We start from the raw sequence: 20,095 nt of genomic DNA, 5'->3' as shown, positions 1-20,095 counted from the left end.
GGTCTTGCCTGTTGCTCCTGGCTTTGGTGGGCCACGCCACTGCCACAGCCAGGGCTCCAAGTGGCAGTGAACTGTATGGGCTCTTGACTGTTCCCTCCTTACTCTTGGAAGGAGAACAGGCAGCAGGGATTTTCATTCTTTGTTGGCACCTACTCTCTTCAGCAACCCCAAGATCAGAACCCCAGGCTGCACAAGCTCAGGTTCATGTCTTTACCAAAGGCCGGCAATAATTTCAGAAAGGAATGACAATGAAGGCAAAAAACAGTTCAACTACTCGCTCATCTGGACTTCTAGGGCAGGTGGGGTTCCCAGACAACTTTGTTTCGTCGGTCTGGCACTCTTGGCCCCCCCCCCCCTCGGTGCCTTGGTGATGAGTGTGGGCCTTGCTGTTTGCGCTGCCTGAATTTGCCCTTGTCGCTTATTAGCACTGTGGTCCTAAAAGTCTGAGAGGCTAAAAGTCATGCCTCTCAGAGCCAATCGGAATAGCTTATTAGACCTATTGATTCTGGCATAGTGGGCCTGTGCGGAAATCTCTCTTCTTCATCCCTCCTCCTTCTCAGTCTTCCCCTCCTCCACCTCTTCCTCCTCCTTCTTTGATGTGTAAACCAAGGTATTTGGGGAGCAGGGAATGATGTGATGTTTGGGATTTACTTTAAAATATATTCCAAACCTCCCCCCTCCCCAAAAGCAAAAATACAGCCACTTTGGGGGAAGTAGAAGGAGGAGGGCCTTTGAAACAGTTGGGGAAGCAGAGTGATAAGTACTCAGAAGGGCCGGGATCCTTCTGCTCTACACATTTTGGTGTGTGCTTGAGAATTTTCATAATAAGAGTAAACAAACAAAGACCAAATAATGAGGCTTTCATTCCCTATATACAAATGACCACAACAGGGCATAGAATGCACTTTCATAGTTGTTCCCCTGGCAATTTATTCTGATTCTCCAAATAAGATTCCAGCTCTCATCCTACCAGTCATAGTCTCTGGATATTGACTGGGAACGTTTTCCTCAACAAGGCCTTGCCAGGCCCACGCTAGGGAATGTATTGTTTTAGATTCTGTACTCAGGTTTTAAAGATTATTTATTTATTTATTTATCAGAGGAGGGGGAGAGCGAGCACAGGCAGACAGAATGGCAGGCAGAGGCAGAGGGAGAAGCAGGCTCCCTGCAGAGCAAGGAGCCCTTGTGGGACTCTATCCGAGGACGCTGGGATCATGACCTGAGCCGAAGGCAGCTGCTTAACAGGCTTCCCTGTACTCACGTTTTAAAAAAAGTGACCAGTTTCCCGTTTGGAGTGACTCGAATGCAAGACTCACTGTAAGCCATTGTCTTGCTGTGTCCCATCCCTTTCTAAGGACTGCTTGTGCTATCTCTGGGAGATCACAGCATTGGGAGGGGCAGCCCAGGCCTGGGCTACTACAGCAAAGCTGCAGCCTGAAGGGCTCACATGAGATCTGTGGTTTGAGCTGTCAGAGCCTCACGGAGAAAAAAAAAGAGAAATGAATCATCATTTGACCATGACATTCCCACTAAAGGTGAGGACAGTGGGAGAAAGAGCAAGGAAGAGAAAAGAAAAATCTCAAAATAAATGTGGGGTGGATGGCAGGAGGAGGAGGGGGTCTCGGAAATTGGGGGCAGGTGTGGCGATCGAACCAACGCTAGCCACAAACACAGGATTCCGCCCATTCTAGAGCGGACTGGACATAAACATGCTCCCACATCTACTTGTCGGCTGCGTTTTGTCAGCCGGTAGCAAGGTGACTCTTTAAGAGCTCTGAGAACCCAAACTTGTGGCCTCCCCGCAGCTGAGCCAAAGTGGAGCTGGGAGCTGCCCTGACGACCCGAGGCTGCCAGCTGACCACCTTCCTCCCTACTGATCGCTGGAGCCAAGCTCGGCGGGGGAGAAGCCACGCTCGCAGGTGGGTGCCAGGGCTAAGGGCAGAATCCGGATTCCCACAGAGGCCTCCTCGCCCAGGCGGCTGCAGGGGCGGCGCACGGGGACCGGAGGCCTGACACCGGGACGCGCCCCCCACTCTGGACAATCGGCCGCAGAAGTAAAGGGCCAGCATCCGGCCACGGCTGTGCTTCCCGCGGGACAATCTCGGGAGAAGGTCCTGGAAGAGGCTCGCAGGCCGATTTTCCGAGGGAAAGGGCGAGGTGGGGAGGGAGCGCCCCTGACCCTCCCCGCCCCCCCTCTCCCGCTCACCCAGCATCACCAGCGTCCTGGCTGCTCCGCAGAAACTTACGCGAGGTTGTAGTGTCGCCCTCTGCCGCATGGGGGCAGCATCACCTGCTGGCTCAGCGGCAGCGGTCTGCACCCCTCTCTTGGCGGAGGCAGGCGCAGGCGGGCCTGCGGCATCCTCTTTCATTGGCCGAGGCGCGGACGCTGCCATGTTGGAGGAAGCAGTGCCTTCTGTGCGGTGGAAACGCCGTGGCTTCACCGGTAGCGTCGGGGAGCGCAGCCTCCTACCTTTTCTCCTCGCTCGAGTGTCGGTGCTGAGAGGCGGCGGCCGGCGGGATGGAGAGAAGTAGGATGAACCTGCCCAAGGGGCTGGACACGCTCTGCTTCGACAAGGACGAGTTCATGAAGGTGCGCGCCTGGGCTCTGCTCCCCGGAGCCGGGCCGTGGGTGGCCTGCCCTCCTTGGCCCTCCGGGGCCTCTCCTCGGGCTTCTCCTGCGGGCTTCCTGGGCCGTCCCTGCCCCGGACGGGTCCTCGGCGGGGACCTCACTGCACTTCACAGTGAGTCTCTTGGCCTCGGGTGGGCTAGGTGCAGCCTGGAGAAAGCACTCCTGTGAAATCGTGCACATTGAATGAAAAGGCCTGAAAGTTCAGGGCAAGTGGTTTTGAGCTAAACGTAAAAGCCCCGGACGCGTAGGACCCGCCTCTGGTACCGTGCGGCACAGTCAGACCGCCGCTCCCCCGGCCTGACAGAAGCCTCCCAGTGCCTTGTGCCTAGAAGCTGAGCGACTGTGCGTTGAACACATCTCTGAATACACGTACTTACCAGGAATCGGGTCAAAAAGGCACTTAACCTAACGTTTATGCCTGACTTTCGTCTTAAGCTCCCGGAATGAGAAATCTGAAAGACTGTACTGTCGTTACTGGTTCTGGTCCAGTACTACAAAGCATACCAAGCTCCTTTTCTAAAGTTGCCCTACTTCTCTTGGTGAGGTCAGCCTGAAGCTGGCAGCAGATAACTGTAGGACATAAACTTACAGAATAGAAATTTAAACTGAAAAGACTTTACTGACAGGAAAGGTTCATCAGACATAGCCTTGAAAATGTCCCAAGGTTTGAATCAGAGCCAGGAGGAGCTTTATCTGTTTTCTGTATCCCTCTGGGTCTGTACTTAAACTATCAAAACGTATATGTTTAATTTCTAAGGATTGGGATTTAGTAGCTGGTTTCAGTGTTAAAAAGTTTTGGCTCTGTAGGTACCTAAAATTCTGAAAAGAGTTTGAATTTCTTACTTTTTTATGGCTTCAAGTCATAATATGTTTTTTTCTTTTTTGGGTTAACCAGCTAGTTCCTTTTTGATACTTGCATTCAGATCACATCTCCCAAACTCTGGCTTTAAAAGTGCTTATGTCTGGGGGCGCCTGGGTGGCTCAGTGGGTTAAATCCTCTGCTTTCGGCTCAGGTCATGATCCCAGGGTCCTGGGATCGAGCCCCACATCGGGCTCTCTGCTCAGCAGGGAGCCTGCTTCCACTTCTCTCTCTGCCTGCCTCTCTGCCTACTTGTGATCTCTGTCTGTCAAATAAATAAATAAAATATTTTTTTAAAAAAAGTGCTTATGTCTGGATCCTCTGCAGTGTGGCCATATCATTTTTAATATGTAGGGATGCCTAGACGAAGGTATATTGTACTCTTGTTCTTGTATGGTGATGTTAAGCCACTGTAATAAAAGGTGTAAATTGAATGGAGTGTCTGAAGGAGAGCACAGAGTGAATTCTCGGATCCAGAAACCTTTTGTTAATGAACGACACGTGATGAGGAGAGAGGTCATTGGAAGAAGAAAAGGCACACACACAGACTTAAAGAATCTCAAAGCACGGAAGTCTCTTTAGCTTGTCTGTCTTTGGACGTCGTCAGGCTTTCTTTGAGCCTAACACTAGCATTTTCTCGCACTTCCTTGCCCCGCCATCTTTCTCACTCTGAGCTGACAGAATGCCTTTGGTCAAAGCAGCTTCGGAAAATAGAAATCTCAAAATAGCAGTTCTAAAGTAGGACTTAGAGGTAGGAAGAGAGCAAACTGGGAAAGTGGCTAGAATGCCAGCAATTCCATATTCTTTCAAGGCTCTGACATTTCTGAATATAATGTACAATTTGTAGTGTTAATGAACGTGACCCCTTCATACATAGAAGGAAAATACATAGAACAGCTGTTCTGTGTAAAGTGGTATTGATCTTCTATGTGGCTGCTGGAGATAAAGGTTATATGCAATTTGTGTTTCCGTCAGAGAGATGTTTTGTTAAGTTACAGTTCCGAGGCAGAAATGAGTGGAGAGCTTGCTGGCAGGGTTGTATTTCTACATAGGTGTCTTGTTTGGCACATTTTGGAATGAGACTGGGATGGTAAAGGGAGATGGGGTGGGGCTGTGGGTTGCACCTTGGACACTGCATACATTGAGGGGTCCACGTTGATGCAGTCTTCATGGTAGAGCTGCAGTCAGGTTTACAGCAGGATGTTGCATGGTCATATCTGTTGAGTTCGAGCTGACTGGTGGCAGGAGACTACTTAAAAAGTCATGTTTATGAGATCTAATGAGAAATAGAAGGGGAAAGGTATGCAAAAGAGGTAGGTGATCAAAGTGCAGGAATGGCAGATGGGGAAGGGTCACCTGGGGCAAAGGCACTGGCAACATCATACTTTGTCGGCTTAGAAATACGAAAATCCTTTGGGTTGACAGCCAACTAAGAGATAAGCAGGACATAACGTATTGGTAGTAGGGGGAGAAAGTGTCATAACAGATAAATTAGACCATTTACATGGGTGTGCTATTGACATCACATGTAGCCTTCCTCTTCCATCTCAACATATGACTTCATCTCCAGTCGTACAGAAAAATTAGCAGCCACCCCACGGGACCTCCTCCATCGTGCTGATCATGATCCCATTCTTGTATTTGTCCCCTTCTCCTCCTCACCTGGTACAGGGAGGGGCTCTCCTTCCTCCTCGGGTTCAGTCTTCACTCTGGCTTGGAGTCCATGCCCTCCTGCCCTTCCAGGAGCCTGCGAGGATCCTCTCCCCTGCACTCCTTCCCATCATGCGCTCCTGTTTGATCCTCTCCCACTTGACTGCCCCACCTCTAGGTATTGCCCTGTCACTGTCGCGCATCACAGCCAGTGCTCAGGGGTTGACTTGACTTTCCCACCTTCCACCCTTCAGGCCCTGTCGTTCCACTAAAGAGTTCTTACCAAAACTGTTTCTAAGTCAGCGCACCTGACCTTTCTCTGTCTCCTTACTCGACATCACAGTAGACCAAATGCTCTGCATTGCTTCCTGTCTTTCTTCTACCTCTCTGATGTGTCTCCTGTGCAAAGTCATGCTCCTGGTAGCCACTGAATGCTGATTATGGGTTCAGCCCTGTGTTCCTTTCTTTCCCTAGATGACCTTTTGTGCAGCTTCATGACCACCTATCAGCAGGTCAGGCAGATTCCTGTCTCTGGCTCACACGCCTCCTGAGCACCAGTTCTGTGTATCGGACTTGCTGACCTTTCTTCTCGGATGTGTCTGTGGCCCCTCAGACTCATCAGGTTCAAGACGGAATTCATGAGCACCTCCTCCACTGAAAACCACCTTTCTTATTCTATTGCCTCTCTCGGTAAACACTTCATCCATTTAGCCTGGAGTCGGAAAACCAGAAGTCAACTCCTACTCTGTCACCTTTCCAAACTCTAGTCTGTCACACCAAGTCCTGTGGATTTCGCTTCCTAAACCTCTTGAGTCCATATACTTCTTTCCATCTCTTCTCGTACCTTTGCAGCGCGCCCTTGCCATCACACCGTAGAAGCTTCTCACCCAGTCTCCATGCGCCTTCCTTGTCTTTCTGGCCCCTGGTCTACACTGCAGGCAAGCCACTCTTGTCAGAATGCGGATGTGATCTTGTATGTACCAGGTGACTGGTCAGTCCACCAGCTCTTGAAAAACCATTTTCCCATGCACTCGAACGTATTTCAAAGAGAATCAGTCCCCCATGGGGTAGTTTTCCTTGGTAGACAGTTTCTTTCTGCGCTGAGCCAGTCTGCCTCCTTCGAACTTCTCTGTGTCAGTTCCTCTCTGGAACCTGTGGCTTCGTTGGCACCCCGGGTAGGCACATGATGACCTTTTCCATGAGAAGTGAAGGCAGGAGCCCTCTGGACGGTGAATGTATGTACCCTCATGTCCCATAGGTAAAAGAACCGTGTGTGTGGGTGAGGGGGTAAGTCGTTGAGGCTCCTCCCTGTTCTAATTGGGTGAACTGGGAATTTTGAGACAGGAAGCAGGTCCTGTGTGTCCTTGTTTGCAGGGAGCATGCATTCTGATGGACAAAACGGAAAAGGGGAAGAATGAGCAGCTGCTCAGATCTGTTTGTACTGTGCTGGCTGATTAGCTGTGACCTGCAGATGTGGGTCCCATCCTCGGCTCTGCTCTCTGCCTGCTTATGTCTGACTTGGGGCAAATCTCTCGCCTCCGGCCTTCTGTTTGCTTGTTAGTATAATGAGGTGGTGCTTATCTATGTGATCTTTGCCGGCTCCTCTGAAAAGACTCTAGTCCATCCTGGCTTGCAGATAAGGAAACTGAGGCCTGAGGTGTGATGACTTCCTTTAAAGCCACACAGCTAGTTGGGGCCAATCACAGGCCAGATCTCCTGACCCCCATGCATCAGTCCTTGGAAATCCTACTGTAATATGTTCCTTTCCAGAGGCCACAGGTGGGAACTGAGGGAAGTGGGACAATCAGAACATTAAGAATAGCGCAGAAGATGGCACAATGTCCGCATGCCTTGGCACCTGCATTTCACCAATAGGGCCACCTCTTACCTTAGAAGAAGTTCCCACAGGGCTGGTGATCTGGGTGCCTGGCCTGGAGCTTAGCTACGGTAAATGGGACCGGAGGGAAGTGATGGCTGTTTGAGGTGGACTTTGTTGACGGTGGCTGGAGATAGCAGCTGACAGAGGAGGAAGAGGGAAGAGTGACAGATGGTAGATAGCCGCAGGCCCGCAGGTCAGCCACTGTTGCCCAGGGTGGCCCATCCCCAGGAGCTGTCTTCGTATCACAGGAGCTGAGTGCTTACCCTGTGGGTTCTTAGTTCGATGTCACATCTTGATGACAAGATTCCATTCTCTTCCGCATCAGTTTGAGACAGACATCGTAATGAAATTCTAATTAGCCAAATATGGAATGTAAGCCTGGAACTCATTTTATAGAGAAATTTTCTTATGTGAACTACTTTCCCTGATGGTAGAGGAGTTGTGACGATGTAACATCAGATAAAGTTTATCTGATTGGCACTTGTAAGAAGGTTTCCCAGCAAAAAAGAACTGTTTTTTTGTTGTTTTTGTCCTCCCTTTTGATCTTTCCTTTCCATTCCTTTTTTTTTTTTTTTTTTTTTTTTTTTTGGTCTTGTGAGCGGTCATCTGATTTATAAAAAGATGCAACAAAAAGTAAAATGGTACAAGATAATCAGTTTCAAAAAATAAAAAAGTGAGTGTCTTTAGCCATAGCTCAGAACAGAGGAACTGGGTAAGGAAAATTGCTTGTATGAACTGGCAACAGGAAAAGTTGGTAAAGGAGAGCTGAGGAACTCTATTAAGACATAGGAGTGAGGGGCTCCATCATCATCTGGCATTTGCTCAGTGTCATCTATATGGTTAGAGATGTCCATGATGGGAACTCCAGCAATCTTCTGGGTCTGGGTCTGGGTCAGCTGATGCCACAGTATAACACTCTGAATTACTTCTGTACTGAGCAGTCATCTGCATAGTTTGTCTTGTGTGTACGTGGTAATCATTTGAATCTTGGCTCTTTCGCAATCCTTAGAGCCTCTTGATATTTTCACCCCGGTTTCTCAGTTTCAGCCATTACACAGTCAGTTGTACAACTGGTACACTTGGCACACAGCCCGTCCATCATTGACCGGTCAAGTTTGGCCTAAATAGAAAAGTTGATAAAGTCGGTACCAACCAGGATGTGGTAAGTCGGCCCAGCTGTGTGTTTATATTGGAAAAAGCAGGAGGGATGTTGGGGGACTTCTCTTTCCTTGAGTGCATGGGATCCTTCTTTTCTTTCTTTTTAGGTTTTAATCTGTCCTTCTCTCAGAGAAGGATCTCAGAGCTAAGCATTCGCTTCCCGGTCACATACTTTCTTGCTTTCTCTTGCTTCCCCATGTTCACACCATGCCCATTTCTCCTTGCTTTTGATTTTCTAATTCACTCTTTGTAGTACCATAAAACTTATTTAAATAAAATGTTGGTCTACTAAGTTATTGATTATTAGTAAGTTCTTTGTTCAAAATTTGAGAGCAAGAAGTATTATGTAAATATATCTTTTTGTTATTTAACTAGTCTTACAACATTTAGCATCAAATTTCTTGAAACATTTAAACAAATTAATCACAAACTGGGACTTGGGCTCTTTCTTTCTTTTTTTTTTTTTTTTTTTAAGTAATCTCTATACCCAACATGGGACTTGAACTCACAACCCTGAGATCAAGACCTGCACACTCCAGTGACTGAATGAGCCAGGTGCCCTTTGGGCTTTTTGTTTTTAAGTTCCTCAGGTGAGGGGGTGCCTTAGTGGCTCAGAGGGTTAAGCTTCTGCCTTCAGCTCAGGTCATGGTCTCAGGGTCCTGGGATCGAGCTCTGCATGGGACACTCTGCTCAGCATGGAGCATGATTCCCTCCCTCTCTGCCTACTTGTGATCTCTCTCTCTGTGTCAAATAAATAAAATCTTAAAAAAAAAAAGTTCCTTAAGTGATTCTAATGTGTGACCAGTGTTGAGAACTCTAGCACTGGATAATTCCTTTAAATAGCTCAAGAAATTAATTATGAAAAGCGAACTAAAAGCCTACATAGATTATGATTGGTGTTAAATTGAGGGGAAAAAAAGAGATAAAGAGAAGAAACCAGCTGGAACAGAGTGTATTTAGGTACTCAAATATTTGTTAGATGGATAAATACATTTACGGAATGTAGGGTTTTTTTTTTTTTTGTCTCTTCATAAATATGTCAAATGGGTATATAAATTCAACAAAGGAGTTTGATATAAAATTGATGAAAATGTTAGAACAGAAGTTTTTTAGAATTTCAGTGTTACTATTTCATGATGCTTTTAAGATGATTTCTCTGTAGATGGTGGGAAGATCTTGTTAGCATATGTTTTTAATTTCTCAAGCTTGAATAATTTAGTCACCGAACAAAGATTTAGAATGAGTTTTGGGAGACACAAGTCCTAGATTATGTCCCCACCTAGCTGGGTCAGAGATTTGAGAGCAGGCGCTGGAGGGAAGAGCTCCAAGGACATTTTTGTATACATACTGATACCTTGGGCGGGAACACTCTTCCCACATTTCCTGTGGCTAGCCCCTTTGTGTCATTTGGATCTCAACTCATTGTTCTATATTTCCTGGTTCATCCAAGTTAAAATACATCCCATTTGTCACTCAGACCTTTACTCTGTCCTGTTTTCTTTTTAGCTGTGATCACTATTCATTAATCACTATTTGATCACTGTTCATTAATATAATGTTTGTTTACATATTTATTTTCTCATTTCTTCATTAGAATATCTGCTTCTTAAAAGCAGAGACCTTGTCTTTTCTTTTCATGACTGTGTCCCCAGGTCTTAGAGCAGAGCTGGAGTTGCATGATAAATATTTGAGGAATATTTATGGGATATACAGGGACATTTATTCATCTCTGTTGTCCATTGTTTTCAAGAATGGTTGGAAACACACACATACGTGAGCTCACACAAACTTTCTATGTCTTTCAACCCCTATGTAGTGTGCAGATTAGTGCTTAACTATTTTGGTTTTTTGTCTCGATGAAATGGGACATGTTTCAGGGCAGAGCTCATAAATTTCATATGCCCTCTTAGTACTTCTCATCTTTACAGAGTGATGGTTCTGGGGATTCTGCTTCTCGTGGAGATAGTATATAGTGATTTTATAAGTCCATGTATCTGGGAAGGAGTGCTTTACTTCTTGGCAGTTTAGAGAACTTCAATCTTTCCAAATTCCATGTAATTTTCATAGCATTAAAGCTACTAATTTCAGATTATTGGTAAGTTTTAAATGATTAATTCCCAGGTTACTTTGAATTAGTCTTTGTTTGCCATCCCTGATTGCAGCTAGTTAGTAAAGTAGCTAAACTTTTAAACTCTACTTGGTTTTAATTTTGAGTGATGTCACTGCTCCTCTGATGGTTAATGGTTCTTAATTACCTGCAGCTTGTCTGGTTTGCTCATTTATTTTCCTGTGTTCCAACACCTCTTGTGATCTACCAACTTCTGGCCTTTTGGGGGATTTGTACTTTAACTGGGTTCAGATAGGAAATACCCCTGAGTACAAAGAGAAGATATTTTTCTTCTAACTTCACTATCTCCTATTATTAATGTATTACATTGTTGTGGTACATGTGTTACAACTGATGAACCAGCATTGATACAGTATTAATTAATAATCCATGGTTTACATTAGGGTTCACTCCTCTTTCTAAAGTTCTGTGGGTTTTGACAAATGTATAATGTTATTTACCTACTGTTGGTATCTTACAGCCTAGTTTCATTGCCTTGAAAAACCCTGTACCTCATCTATTTGTTTCTTCTCCTCTCTCTGCACCCTCCTCGCTCACCCCTCAGCCCGGGATGTTTTTACTGTCTAGAGTTTTACCTTTTCAGAGGCACCTGGATCGCTTAGTTGCTAGGGCATCTGACTCTTGATCTCGGGGTTGTGAGTTCTATCCACCACATTGGGTATAGAGATGACCTAAAAAATAAATTAAAATAAATAATGTTGGTTAATTTTTACCTTTTCCAGAATGCCATAGAGTTGGAATCCTATAGTATTTAGCCTTTGAAACTGGTCTTTCACTTAGCAATATGCATTTAAGGTTCTTCGAAGTCTTGTGGCTTAATAATTCATCTTTTAATTGTCGAATAATCCGTTGTGTGGGTGTGGCACAGTGTACCTGTTCACCTATTGAAGGAGATTGGATTGCTTCCAAGTTTTGGCGCTTCAGAGAATAAAGCTGCTGTAAATATCCGTGTGCAGGTTTTTGTGTGGACACTAGTTTTAAGCTCTTTTGGGTAAATACAAAGGAGCACAATTACTGATCTTATAGTGAGAATGTGTTTAGTTCTGTGAGAAACTGCCAAGCTGTCTCACACAGTGCCTCCCATTTTGCATTCTGACCAAACAGTGAATGAGTGTTCGGTTGTCCCACATCCTTGCTAGCATTTGGTATTACTAGTGCTTTGGATTTTTTATATTCTACGTGATATGTAATAGTACCTAGTTTAAATTTGCAATTTCTTAATGACATACAAAGTTGAGCATCTTTTCAGATCCTTTTTTTTTTCTGTTTTAAAGATTCTATTTATTTATTAACACCACAAGCACACGGAGAGGTAGCAGCAGGCAGCAGGAGAGGGAAAAAAAGCAGGCTCCTCGCTGAGCCGGGGGCCCAGTGTGGGGTTCAGTCCCAGGACCTGAGCTAAAGGCAGATGCTTAACTGACTGGGTTTCCCAGCCACCGCTCTTTTCACATTTTTAAATTAGGTTTGATTTCTTGTTGCTACTAAGACATCTTTATATTATATTTCTTATTTTAAGTCCTTTACCATGGATGTGTTTTGCAGATATTTTCTCTACTCTGTGACTGGTCTTTTCATTCTCTCTCTTTTTTTTTTAATTTTTAAGATTTTATTTATTTATTTGTCAGAGAGAGAGCGAGCGAGAGTGAGCACAGTCAGATAGAGTGGAAGGCAGAGTCAGAGGGTGAAGTAGGCTCCCTGCGGAGCAAGGATCCGGATGCAGGACTCCATCCTAGGACGCTGGGATCATGACCTGAGCCGAAGGCAGCTGCTTAACCAACTGAGCCACCCAGGCATCCCATCTTTTCATTCTCTTAACAGTGTCTTTTACAGAGAAGTTTAATTTTAACAAAGTCCCTCTCATCAATTTTTTTCTTTTGTAGATCATGCTTTTGGTTTTATATCTGAAAAGTCATTGCCAAATCCAAGGATCCCTACATTTTTTCTTATGTCATCTTTAAGAAGTTTTGCATTTTACGTTTAGGTTTTGTGAAAGGTGTGAAAAGTTTGTTTTTATTCTTTTCATTTCTTTGTTTTTTCTTATCAATGTCCCATTGTTCGGTTCCATTTGTTGAAGACTGTCCTTGCCATTGAGTTGCCTTTGCCTGTGTGTGTGGATGTTTTTCTGAGCTCTCCACTCTGTTCCAAGGACCTGTCTCTTTTGCCAGGCACCTTCTGTCTTAATCACTATAGCTTTAATAGTAAGTCTTGAGATTGGGTGGTGGCAATCCTCAATTTCCTTTTTTTCCCCGCTCTTTAATATTTTGTTGACTACTCTGGGACTCTTGGTTTTCCAGTTTTCCATCCAAATTTTAGAGTCAACATGTTGGTATCCACAGAATAACTTCCTGGCATTTTGATTGGGATTGCATTGAGTCTGTCGATCAGTTTGGGAAGAACTGACCTCTTAACAGTATTGAGTGTTCTTACCCAAGATTATGGACTTTCCACTTCACATCTTACCTTGCTTGTTATCTTTCATCAGAATTTTATACTTTTTCTCATATAGATCTTGTGCATATTTCGTTAGATTTGCACCTAAGTATTAATTTTTTTTGGTATGCTAATGTAAATGGTCTTGTGTTTTTAACTTCAAATTCCACTTGTACATTGCTGGTATATACGAAAGCAATTGACTTTTTAAATTTTTTAATTAAAATTCAATCTCATTAACATATAGTGTACTTTTAGTTTCATGGTTAGAATTTCGTGATTCATTGGTTGCATACAACACCCAGAGCTCATCCCAACAAGTGCCCTCCTTAATACCCCTCACCCAGTTACCCCAACATTCCCCTCTCCAGTAACCCTCAGTTTGTTTCCTGTAGTTAATTCTCTTGTGATTTGCCTCCCTGTCTGTTTCTATTTTTTCTTCCCTTCTCCTAAATTCATCTGTTGTTTCTTAAGTTCCACATGTGACTGAAACTATATGGTATTTGTCTTCCTCTAGTTCCATCCATGTCCTTGCAAATGGCAAGATTTTGTTCTTTTTGATGGCTGAGTAATGTGTGTGTGTGTGTGTATGTATACCACATCTTCTTTATCCATTCATCTTGATGGACATCTGGGCTCTTTCAATAGTTTGACTATAAACATTGGGGTGCTTTTGCCCCTTTTGTGTACTTTGGATAAACATCTAATAGGGCAATTGCTAAGTCGTTGGGTTGTTACATTTTTAACTTTTTGAGGAGCCTCCATACTGTTTTCCAGAGTTGCATTCCCACCAACAGTGTAGGAGGATTCCCCTTTCTCCACATCCTCGCCAACATCTGTTGTTTCCTGACTTGTTAATTTTAGCCATTTTGACTGATGTAAGGTGGTGTCTCATTGTGGTTTTGATTTGTATTTCCCTGATGCTGAGTGATGTGGAGCCCTTTTTAATGTGTCTGTTAGCCATTTGGATGTCTTCTTTGGTCTGTTCATGTCTTCTGTCCATTTCTTGACTGGATTTTTTTGTTTTTTGGATGTTGAGTTTGATAAATTCTTTATAAATTTTGAATACTGGCCCTTTGTCTGATACATCATTGGAAAGCAATTGACTTCTGTATTTTAACTGTGTATTGTGCAGACTTGCTATAATCACTTGACTAGTTTCAGGAGGGTGTGGGGTGTGAAGTCTTTGTATTTTCTGTAGACAGTCATGTCATCTGTGAACAAAGTTTTATTCTTTCCCAGGTTGTATACCTTTTGTTTCCTTTTCTTAACTTATTTCATTAGTTTGGCCTTCCAGTATAGTATTGAATAGTAGTAGTAGGAGGGATATCATTGCCTTGATTCCCTGTCTTCGATTTTCTCAGTATTAATATCATGTTAGCTGTGGATTTCTGGAGACATTCTTTATCAAGTTGAGGAAGTCCTCCTATTCCTAGTTTCCTGAGGGTTAATAATGAAGAGGTGTGGATTTTGTTAAATGTTTTTTTTCCTCCCTTCATTGATATGATCATGTGATTTTTTTTCTGTTGATATGATGGATCACATTGATTTTCTAATGTTGAACATTTTCTAATGTTGCATACCTGGAATAAATCCTACATGACCCTGGTGTATAATTTTTTAATATAGTGTTTGCTTTTATTTGCTAATTTTTGTTGAAGATTTTTGTGTCTGTGTTCATGAGAGATACTAGTTTGTAGTTTCTTTTCTTGTAGTATTGGTTTTGGTGTCAGGGTAATAATGATCTCCTAGAATGATTTAGGAAGTATTCCTTCTAGTTTTACTTTCTGGAAGAGATTTTAGAGAATTGTGTAGTATTCCATAAATGTTTGGGTGAATTTACAGTGATTGGGGTTGTTAGCAGTAGCCCTCCCTTCTTTCATCTGATATTAGTAATTTATGTCTTCTAACTTTTTTTCTTTGTTTGCCTGACTAAGGGTGTATCTGTTTTATTGATGTTTTCAAAGAAACAGACTTGGGGTTTATTGATTTAAAAAAAAAAATCCTGGTTTTAATTACATTGATTTCTGCTCTAATTTTTATTTTTTTCTACTTCCTTTAGGGTATTTTTTAATGATTTTATTTGACACAGAGAGAGTCAGTGAGAGAGGGAATACAGGCAGGAGGAATGGGAGATGGAGAAGCAGCCTCCCTGAGCAGGAAGCTCTGATGCAGGGCTCTGTCCCAGGACCCTAGGACCATGTCCTGAGCCAAAGGCAGATGATTAACCAACTGAACCACCCAGGAGCCCCTCCTTACTTTAGATTTGATTTTGTTGTTGTTGCCTAAAATGGAAGCTTAGATTATTGACTTTAATCTTTTTTTTCCTAATATTTGCATTCAGTACTGTATTTTCCCTTTAAGCAGCATTCCACACATTTTGCTACATTGTATTTTGTTGAGACTGGTCTCCTGTAATTTAGAAGTGTGTCATTTAATCTCCATGTATTTTGGACTTCTTCAGCTATCTTCTGTTACTGATTTTTAAAGATTTTTTTTTTAATTTATTTTAATTCCATTGCGGTCTGAGAACATACTTGGTATAATTTTTATTTTTAAAAATTTGTTCTGTTTTGTGGTCCAGAATTATTCTGTCTTGATGAGTGTTCCATATGAGCTTAAGAAGAATGTGTGTTGCACTATTACTGGGTGAAATTGTCTGTGTACATCTGTTGTACGGTAATTGATGGTGGTGTTAAGTGTGCCATGTCTGGACTGAATGTGCACATCTGTCAAATCCTTGTTGCCCTGCTGCTGGATCGGCCCATTAATGATGGAGAAGTGTTGAAGTCACCAGCTGTGATAATGGAATTGTTTATTTCTCCCTGCAGTTCTGTTAGGTTATGTCTCACCTGTGTTGATCAGGTACACATACATTAAGGATAATTGTGTCTTCTTGGTCAGTCGATTTCTTTATCATGTAATGCTGCTCTTTATGCCTGATAATTTTCCTTCTCTGAAATCTGCTTTGTCTGAAATTCATGTAGCTACTCCATTGTTCCTGTGATTAGTGTTACTTTGGATATTTTTAATGTATCCTAGCATTTAACTTGTTGATATTTAAGTTGTTTCATTTTTCATCAAAATATAATTCACAAAGCATAATAGTTGCCATTTTAAAGTGTACTCTTCTCTGGTTTTTAGTATATTTACTGTGTATATGGTACATACATCACTTCTGTCTAATTCCAGAATGCTTCCATCACCCGAAAAATAAACCTCTTAGTTCCAATTCTCCCCTCCCCTTATTCCCTGGCAACCATGAATCTACTTTCTGTTTTTATGGATTTGCCTTTTCTGGAACATCTCATATCTGTGGAATTGTATAACACGTGGCCTTTTGTGTCTGGCTTCCTTTAACCTGAGAGTAGAATGTTTTCAGACTTCACTCGTGTTGTAGCATGTAACAGTTTATTCCTTTTTATGGTTGTGTAAGAGGCTCTTCCACATTTTACGTATCCATTCATCAGTTGATGGACGTTGGGTATATACTCTTTTGGCTGTTACGAGCAGCGCTGCTGTGCACATTCATGTACAGGTTGTGGCAGGAACATCTGTTGTCAGTTCTGTCGGTGTCATACCCCTAGACGTAGAACTGCTGGGTAATTGTACGTGTGTAACTTCTTGAGGAGCTACCGAGCTGTTTGCTGCCTTAGCCACACTATTTTACATTCTCACCGAGAATACAGGAGGGTTCCAGCTTCTCCGCCTTCTTGCCAGCACTTTTCTTCTTCTTTTTTTCTTTTTCTTTTTCTTATTTTACCATAGTTGTCCTAGTGGGTGTGACGTGGCATCTGCATGTGCTTTTGATTCGCATTTCCCCAATGACTAAGGATGTCGAACATCCCGACATGTGCTCTTGACCGTCTGTGTATCATCTTTGGAGAAATGTCTATTCAAAAGTCTTTGGCTTGTTTTTAAATTAGGTTATTTGTCTTTTTGTTGTTGAGTTCTAAGAGTATATTTGCATATTCTGGTTATTAGGTCCTTGTCAGACAAATGATTTGCAGATACTCTCTCCCATTCTGTAGGTTGTCATTTCAAGTTCTCCGTAGTGTCCTTTGATACATGAAAGTTTTTATTTTGATCAAGTTCAGCTTATCTAATATTTCTTATTGCTTTGTGTATCATGTCTAAGAAAGCTTTTCCCGATCCAAAGTCATACAGATTTTCACCTGTTTTCTCTGAGTGTTACAGTTTTTACCCTTACATTTAAATCTTTGATCCATTTTGAGTTATATTTTTGTGTATGTGTGACGTTGCTGTTCCAAGTTCATTCTTTTGCATGTAGATATTCACTTGTCCCAGTAGTAGGCACTCGAAAAGACTGTTTTTCCCCCCATTAAATGGTCTTGGCATCCTTGTGAAAAATCAGTTGACCGTAAATGTATGGGTTGTAAATACTTTCTTTTTGAATACTTGGGAAATCTACACTATAAAGTAAAACCATTCCTAAAGTAGTAAAACCATTCTTGGTTAAGTGAAATGGGTCTCTATTATGGCACTGTGAGTTTGGGTTTGCTTTTCACAGCAAACGCTGCCTAACCCAGTATTCACAGATGTTCCGAGTTATTTAGTCATGTGTTATGCAACTTTTGTTTATCTGAGAACAAATGCATAAATGGTAAATTGAGTACTAATATTACCTAATAGCATTTGTTCACTGAGGCTAAGTTATATGATTTATTTATTTATTTATTTAAGATTTTATTTGAGAGTGAGAGAGTGCAGGAGCAGGAGGAAGGGACAGAGGGAGAAGCAGGCTCCTTGCTCAGCAGAGCGCCTGATGTGGAACTCAAACCCAAGAGACTGGGATCATGACCTGAGCCAAAGGCAGATGCTTAACCACATAGGCACCCCAGTTATACAATTTAGAATGCCATCATGAAGTTCAAGAACTTTCAACAATGTGTAACTGAGGCAGGGAAAGTGATCGACCTAAAGGTATACAGTTGGTGAGTAGGATGGCCAGGATTATGAACCGAGACCCCCTCCCGTGATGTACTACATAACTATGATGTAAGGTCTGAGATGGTCTCAGGAGAGAAAGGTCCAGGCTAATTTGGTCACCAGTGTAAGGAGCAGGTGGCTCTCTGTAGATGACTGTGAAATTACGGTTTGGTATGAAGTCCTTCTCTCTGACACTAGCAGGATCAGTCTTTGGTTGTAACTAAAAAAGTCAGTTTAAACAAGTACTCTTAGGGAATAGTACATACAGTTCTTAGCATTTAATTGGAAAAAATATATGTACATTTATTCTTCATTGAAACAGAGTGCCAGGTCTTTTCTCTGGAAACTGGCCTGCAGATTAGATTTCTGAGTTATCACAGCACTTGGGTCGCTCAATAGGTTAGGCATCTACCTTCGGTTCAGGTCATGACCCTGGGGTCCTGGGATGGAGTCCCGCATTGGGCTCCCTGTTCAGCAGGGAATTTCCTCCCATTGCCCCTTTCCCTGCTCATACTGTCTGTCTGTGTCTCAAATAAATAAAAAGAATCTTTAAAAAAAGCTTTCTATGTTGTCTTTTTTTGCATTCAGTTTCAGTTTCTTTAACTGAATTGAGTGAGAATCCTGTGATCACTCCCTCCCTGCCTGGTACTTGGTCATCTCACCCATACCTAACTTAGCAAAAATTTTCTTATTGATTTCTTTGTATCAAATCTTTCCAAAGTAGCTGTGTTAGTTTTCAAAAGAACAGTGATTTTTTTTTGCAGTCATATTTTGTTGGTTTACATAGTGTTTAATGAAAAGTAAGTGTAGGTGTCCTTAACTAGTTTGGGAATCATCACATTTGATTCTTGCTGACTAAACAGGTCATGGAGTAGCAGAGTCACAGGGGAATTAGATAGTAATTTATTGCCTCTAAGCATATAAGCCTACCAGGGTATCACAGTATTGTAAAGGGGAAACACAGGATAGCTAATCCTGTGAGACCAATACTTGGAAATAGGTTATGAAAGATTTGGAACATATGTTCAATGGGACACTCAGCATGCACGTAAAATATTAATAGAAATGTATGTGTTTTATGTAAAGACATTCAAGTTATATTTTTAGATGGGAATTTTTTTTTAAAAGAATGGGTTTTTATTTTTTATTTTTTTATTCTTTTTTTAAGATTTTATTTATTTATTTGACAGAGAGAGAGAGAGGTCACAAGGAGGCAGAGAGACAGGAAGAGAGAGGGGGGAAAGTAGGCTCCCAGCTGAGCAGAGAGCCTGATGTGAGGCTTGATCTCAGGACCCTGAGATATGACCTGAGCTGAAGGCAGAGGCTTAACCCACTGAGCCACCCAGGTGCCCCTAGATGGGAAATAGTTTAGAAGAGCATGAATATTTGTGTGTGTGTGTGTACACATATGTGTGTGTACACACATACATAGAGAAGGTCTGGGGTTTCCATTCAAGATGGAAAAAACCCTACAACTAGCTGAGTGACTCCTACACATTAGGTGAGTAAGGAAAAAAACCTATGTTGAAGTAAGAATCAGTCTTGCCACAAACCCCACCCCTGGTACAGCGACCTGGGATTGGGAGGGTACTCAAAACCCCAGGCTTCTCCCTGAGGAGCAAAGGGTTTGAGCCCCACTTCTGGCACCCCAACTTCCAAGACGTACATCTAAGAGACAAGACCCCAAAACATCCAGCTTTGAAAGCCATCAGAGCTTGCACCCATGAGACCCACAAGGCTAGAGCAAACTGAGAAACAGTTCTTAAAGCAGTCGCCCGCGAATAGACTGACCCACCCTGGAACTCAGCACAGAAGCAGCAGACTGAAATGGGTTCAGATTTCTGTGAAAGAGGCTCATTTGCTTATCTTAAAGCCCTGAGGGGCAGGCATCTAATTTAACCTGGATCTGGGAGCCTAGTAAGGTATTCTCCAAAGATGGAGCTGATGGGTACCATCTTTGCGCTGTCCCTCTACCTCGCTTCTGCTTTCTGGTATCTCCTGGAAAGGAGCTTGAATGCTCGTATGATGCCCCGAGGTTTGCAGTTGCTACCCAGGGTATACCTCTAGATCACCTGGCTCTAGCGGCCAACAAGACTCACACTCACGGTAGTGAGTATCACAGTATTTACAACAACCAAGACTTGGAAATAACTAAAGTGTCCACCAACGGGGTGAATGGATAAAGAAAATGTGTGTGTATACGATGGAATATTACTCAACCATAAAAAGAAGGAAGTCTTGCCATTTGCAACAACATGGATGGACCTTGAGGATATTGTGCTGAGTGAAATAAGTCAGACAGAGAAAGAGAAATACTGTATGATCTCCCTCACATGTGGAATCTAAAAAACAAAACAAAATGAAGTCATAGAGAACAGATTGGTGGTTGCCAGAGGCGAGGTTGTGGAGGAA

At 42.8% G+C, this 20,095-nt stretch overlaps 1 protein-coding gene across 7 annotated transcripts in view; it reads left to right on the top strand.

Annotated features, from left to right (window-relative positions):
* The first annotated feature begins 2,353 nt into the window (after window positions 1-2,353).
* LOC131810314 (conserved oligomeric Golgi complex subunit 2-like) overlaps window positions 2,354-20,095 on the top strand; it is a 58,077-nt gene continuing 40,335 nt past the window's right edge. For 4 of the 7 annotated variants that reach the window (XR_009345535.1, XR_009345533.1, XR_009345531.1 and 1 more), the window contains exon 1: window positions 2,354-2,590. Coding sequence is in view for 2 of the 7 variants with exons in the window: in XM_059138089.1 (XP_058994072.1) it covers window positions 2,519-2,590 (72 nt within the window). In the remaining 5 variants the exon portion in view is untranslated. The remainder of the gene's footprint in view (window positions 2,591-20,095) is intronic. The other 3 variants (XM_059138089.1, XM_059138088.1, XR_009345532.1) reach the window with 2 other exon arrangements.

Source organism: Mustela lutreola, chromosome 10 (genome assembly GCF_030435805.1).
Source record: "Mustela lutreola isolate mMusLut2 chromosome 10, mMusLut2.pri, whole genome shotgun sequence".
In the NCBI taxonomy this organism is placed as follows: domain Eukaryota; kingdom Metazoa; phylum Chordata; class Mammalia; order Carnivora; family Mustelidae; genus Mustela; species Mustela lutreola.
The sequence above is the reverse complement of the archived record's forward strand: the minus strand, read 5'-3'. Positions and strand labels throughout refer to the sequence as shown.